This window comes from Pithys albifrons, chromosome 25, assembly GCF_047495875.1.
Source record: "Pithys albifrons albifrons isolate INPA30051 chromosome 25, PitAlb_v1, whole genome shotgun sequence".
Taxonomy (NCBI): domain Eukaryota; kingdom Metazoa; phylum Chordata; class Aves; order Passeriformes; family Thamnophilidae; genus Pithys; species Pithys albifrons.
This window is the reverse complement of record NC_092482.1, coordinates 6,467,641-6,473,533: the sequence shown is the minus strand read 5'-3', so window position 1 is coordinate 6,473,533 and position 5,893 is coordinate 6,467,641. Positions and strand designations below refer to the sequence as shown.

General features: G+C 46.9%; 1 protein-coding gene across 1 annotated transcript; it reads right to left on the bottom strand.

Annotated features, from left to right (window-relative positions):
• Positions 1 to 4,086: 4,086 nt before the first annotated feature.
• Positions 4,087 to 4,386, bottom strand: LOC139682582 (feather keratin Cos1-2-like). Its single transcript, XM_071577040.1, has one exon. It carries the CDS (start codon positions 4,384 to 4,386, stop codon positions 4,087 to 4,089), a length of 300 nt encoding a protein of 99 aa, XP_071433141.1.
• Positions 4,387 to 5,893: the final 1,507 nt, after the last annotated feature.

Genomic DNA, 5,893 nt, shown 5'->3' with positions numbered 1-5,893 from the left:
AGAGGGAAGGGGAGAGAAAGTGTTCTGAAGAGAGAGGATGGGACATGGTTGAAGTGTCTCCTGCACTTGGAGCTGGGCAGTGTAATGTGGGCCAGGAGGTTCCTTGGCTGCAGGCTGGTTGGGTGCAGAGCTGCTTCTCATGTGTCCGTGCTTTGTGCTTCTCCCTGGCCTCTCTCCCAGGTGTCCCTGTGAGCCAGAGACATGTCCTGCTGCCAGCCCTGCAACCCTTGCTGCCAGCCCTGCGGCCCAACCCTGCTGGCCAACAGCTGCAATGAGTGCTGTGTCAGGCAGTGCCAGAGCTCCACTGTGGCCATCCAGCCCTCTGCTGTGGTGGTGACCCTGCCCGGCCCCATCCTCAGCTCCTTCCCTCAGAACACCGTGGTGGGATCCTCCACCTCTGCTGCTGTTGGCAGCATCCTCAGCTGTGATGGAGTGCCCATCAACTCTGGGGGCTTTGACCTCTCCTGCATCACCAACCGCTACAGATGTCGGCCCTGCTAAAGCTGCTGTCACTGTCCTTGGGCAAGAACCTGCAAGACCTCAGAACATGGTGCTGGGCAGGAGATAGGATTTCTTTTTAGAGCTTCAAGTCATTGTTCATCAAAACCCCTCTGTCTTTTTTCTTTTTGGACTCTGTCTCCCCAGTCCAGTCCAGGGGGATCTGTTGGCCTCTCTCCCCCTGCAGGGCAGACAGATGGGCACCCTGAAGGAGCTCTACTGCGTCTTTGTGACTGCTTCTGGTTCTCTTTGTGAGCCACTTCCTTTTCTTCCTTACACTCATTACAGTTGTGCATACAAACCCTGGCCTCTGAGTCGTCCTTCTTTCCATGGCAACTCTTCCAGTCTGCTCAAGGTAAAAGGTGGAGAAGCAAGAACTGGGAGTCCTTGCAGTACATTTTACCTTGTGCCTTTTCCCTTGGAGTTGATGAAAACATCCCTGGCTACTCAATGGCCAATGGCTACCAGAGAAAGATGGCCTGAGATGGTGGAAGGAAGTGGGGATGGGATAAAACAGTGTGTGGGGGCAGCCCACGACCTCATCTTTTCCTCCTCCTTCCCTCCATTGTTTTGTGTGTGGTCCCTGAGCGCTGCACACATAGTCAATGGCAGAAGTCATCCATACCTCCTACAGTCTTTCAGCACCTGGCAATGCCCAGCTGCTGTCCAGACATCCAGGTCTGAAGTGATTCCCAGTTTGAGATCAGCATCTTCCATAATCAAGTTACGAAGGCTGTGGGGTCCCACCCTAAAGGGGAAGGAAGCACTTAACATTCGTTACTGCTCCTGGTTGAAAGGAATGATAAAAATAAGAGGGTGCACAAAGAATCAGAAAGTTTTATTAGCAAATTACAAACTTGGCATGGAAATTAAAATGTTAGGCCCTGACCTACTATACAAGCACATGGCTGTGGATTTTGGATAAAGGAGAAGATTGAAAGTGAAGAGAGACATTCAAGAGGGCCAGATAAATTAAAGACGGAAAGAGAAAGAGTAAGAAAAAAAGAGAAGAAAAGAAAGAGAGAGAAAGAGAAACTAAAAAAGTTCCCCAGTCCCAGTTTCAGCATTGGTCCAGCTGACGCAATGTCAGTCCTGGTTTCATGATTGATCTGTCTTTATAGGATGTCAGTTCTAGTTTCAGCATCCATCCAGCTGCGTCCATCCAATTGATGGAATGTCCAGGATCCTCTCAAGAGGGGTAATCCAGACAAGAGAGAATGAGAAAAGGTGACTCTTTATCTATTTCAAATTCTCCCATACAAAAAATTGGGGTGAAGCAGGAAGTCACACCTGAAAAATGTCCCACTTGATCAGATTCTGGGGCTCATTTGCAAAAGCGTTATGTTCATGGGTCAGGTGAAACTGAAATCCAGCAAGTGGAAAACTATCAATGCACTCACAGTAACAGCCCAGACATTTGCATTCCAATTGGTTCTTACCAACATTTAATAACATTTCTAATAGATACAGGAGCACAACCTTTAGCACTAACACAGTGGGATGCTGAGAAACTGCATGTGCAACCCAGGCAGCCATGAGCAAAGAGGTAAAATTCCTGTAGCAAATGGAGCAAGGGCTACACATCAACTACTGAGGTTAACTTATGTCTCCTGGGCGAGAAAAGGATGACAGCTACTTCCTTTGCAATTCGAGATCCCAATGAAAATATTTTGGGGTTTGCTGTTCTGAATGCTTGATTGTGGCATCTGCAGGATGGGAGTGAGTGGTCCTTCAGTTCAGATGTTAACCCCAAGCCTAAAAGAAATCCAGAGACTTTACTGCACTTGCTCCATGTGGCATCTGGACTCTGATTTGGGGATTGCTGGTGCATCACGGTGCTGGATTTTTGCAGTGGCATGAGGTGGAATTTCTGTAGTTCTGGCCAATTTGACCTCACTAACAGCTGTGGTATTCAGTACTACAAACCTGACAGCCACACCCCCAGCAGCTGTGGAGTGCTGGGCATTGACGGGTGCCAAGTGATCTGGAGAAGAGATGGATTATCACCTGCTCACATCCCTCTCTACTTCTCCTTTCTGATCAAACAGACAGTTGTGGCTTACGATTTATTAAAGATGATTGAATGCCAATACCACACCTTTAACTGCTGCTGTGCTGAATTCTGCAGAATTGGTACCTCAAATAAAGGGAGTGTTCCGTTTGTGGATGACAATCCTGGATGGAAAAGGAATGGTTTTTATGATACTGCACCAAGAACATGAAAAAGCTCAATTTGCACTTGCTTGAAGGAGAGAGGAAAACACCTTTATCAGACCCCAGAGGGGTATAAACATTTCCCCATGACTGCAAAGGCTGCGCTTGTCAAATTTTACAGAGTCTCACTCCCTCTGGATGTGTAAATATGTCATTTTCTAATTTAAGGAAACCCTCCAGGATTGTTATTGGGAATGACGCTGCCACATTCCACTGAAATTTAGGTTAACCATCAAAGGTCTCGTTATCCTTCTTGGAGGAGCAATCATTGCCAGCAGGAACCAAATTTGGCTCACACATCAGCAAGCTCTACCCACAGAGTGGAGACACTCCCTTCTTTTGTTTATATTGGAGCTTCCACTATGGGAGACATGATTATTAAGCTAGATGTAATCTCAGAAACAGACTATTCTGAGTTAGAAGGGACCCACAAGAATCATCAAATTCAACTCTCAAGTCAATGGCCCACACAGGGGATTGAACCCATGACCTTGGCATTATTACAACTAAGTTTTTACCGCCTGAGCTAATCTCAGGGTCTCATGCTAATCAGGATGGTATCTAAGTGCATTCTGCACCCACATGCTGCTCAACTCTGGGTGCCATTTACTGTGGCAGCAATTACAAAGGAAGATGAGGGCAATTTGCCTACTGATCTTAAAAAGGTAGCCTGGGATAATGCCACTAAATTGGAAGGGGAATTCCACTCTTGCTGGCAACTACTTATTGTCATTCATGACCACACCAACAGTAAACCACAGTTTTGTTCACACAATGCTCCCTGGTTTCAGTTTATCCCATACACCTGATCGTCCTGTCAGGACTGAATCCCAGTGGAGCTGCACTCAATCCCCTGGAGCACTGTGAGTGGGCCAAGCGGGTGGCTGTGCCTGTATGAGAACCCCTTGTGCTTTGGTATTTGTAGACAATGTTATTGCTACAAGTTATTATTAATGTTACAGGTTATTATTATTGTTACAAGTTGTTATTATTCTTGTTACCCTAATAATGGTGTTTGTAACTCTGTTGACATTCTGAGATGTGACTTTAGTTGTCCAGCTCTATATCTATGTATATCTACATTTTATCAAGTGCTATGATTTAATCATACACTGACTTAAGACCTGCCACCTATTCCTATGTGAATGAATCTCATTTGGATGAGAAAATTGCTCTTGAAGCAAGCTCAGGCATGTTCACAGAAAGCTTTGAGTACCATTCCTCCTGATTTAGAAGAATCCACGGGGTGATAGAGCAACCGTAAAAATGCTTGGAGCACTACTATTGGGACATGGCATTTGGATGAGGTCACCAACAGCAACTGGAATGTTCTGAGTTCTTGCAGGTTCTTCCCCAAGGACAGTGACAGCAGCTTTAGCAGGGCCGACATCTGTAGCGGTTGGTGATGCAGGAGAGGTCAAAGCCCCCAGAGTTGATGGGCACTCCGTCACAGCTGAGGATGCTGCCAACGGCAGCGGAGGTGGAGGATCCCACCACGGTGTTCTGAGGGAAGGAGCTGAGGATGGGGCCGGGCAGGGTCACCACCACAGCAGAGGGCTGGATGGCCACAGTGGAGCTCTGGCACTGCCTGACACAGCACTCATTGCAGCTGTTGGCCAGCGGGGTCGGGCCACAGGGCTGGCAGCAAGGGCTGCAGGGCTGGCAGCAGGACATGTCTCTGGCTCACAGGGACACCTGGGAGAGAGGCCAGGGAGAAGCACAAAGCACGGACACATGAGAAGCAGCTCTGCACCCAACCAGCCTGCAGCCAAGGAACCTCCTGGCCCACATTACAATGCTCAGCTCAAAGCCCGGGAGATGCCTTAACCAAGTCCCATTCTCTGCAGAACACTTTCTCCCCCTTCCCTCTCCCAGGAGATGCAGCTCCCAAGCTTTCAGCTAGCATAACCCATATCAACTGAGACATCCATTGAGGAAAGTCCTAGTCTTGAAGCAAGAGGAGGAGAAGAGAATTCTCACTTACCTGATTCCCAAGGAGAAGGAGGGGAGGGAAGCGAATGAGAAAGCAGAGATTTGAGCTGTCTTTTACAGCAGTCCTGCACTGCTTCAGACCACACACACCTTTGTGGAAGTCATAATTTTCTGACAGCTCATGTCAAATCTTAACCATCCCAGGTAATGATGGGGGCTGTGTCCTTGTTTCCTGCACTGCTGCCTTTTCATTGTCTGACACATTGCACTTGCTTTGCTATATGAAAAGTCATTCATGCAGGTGCCAGGATGAGAGGCTCAAGGATTTGCAGCACAGAAATGCATCCACAGAGGTACATACTTTACATCAAGGACTGTTGGCACCTCCTGTGAGCCAGTGCTTTGCCCCAAGGTCATTCCTGTGGTTCTGTTTGTTGCAGTTTTCAGTTAATTGATTGACACTGCTCTCATTATCCTTGTACACCTCTGCAAGTACTGCTATGCGGGATTGAGGAGAAATAGAAGGGAAGACATTAAAAAAATTATTATTTAGAAAAAAGTTTATTAATTCAAGATCAATTGGAAAAGGAAGGAAATTAAAAGAGAAATGAATACCAAAATAAAGAGTAATATTAACCCAAGAAAAACAACTGATGGAAAAGAAAACAATTCCTTACCAGCTGTCCCAAGTAGTAATAAGCTCTGCCAATTTCAGTCCCCCCCTCTTTGTTCCAGAGCATGAGGCCCTGTGTTCAGGACTATCCCTTTGGCCAGCTGGGGTCACCTGTCCCTACTGCACCCCCTCCCAACATCCTGTGCACTCCCACCCTCCTCCCCATCAGGGCAGTCTCAGGAGCATAAAAACTGTGCTACTGTGTAAGATGTCAGCTCAACAACAGCTATAACATCCCTGTATTATCAACACTGTTTTCACACCATTCCCAAACATGGCCCATATAAGACACTATGAAGAAACAAGTCTCTGTCCCAGGGAAAACTTGGAATGTCTTTCCTGATTGGCTGCAGACATACATAAGATGAGCTTGAGCCAGGAAACAAGCAGAACAACTTAAAAATGTGCACATTACAGACCGCTTGTGTGAATTGACACAGGCAGGTGACCAGAAGAACTGCAAGACCATGGCTGAAATGCAAAGGGCAAATTTATTTAATAATCTCCTAATCAGAGGATCGATTCTTTGAGAGATGGATTATCACCTGCTCACATCCCTCTCTACTTCTCCTTTCA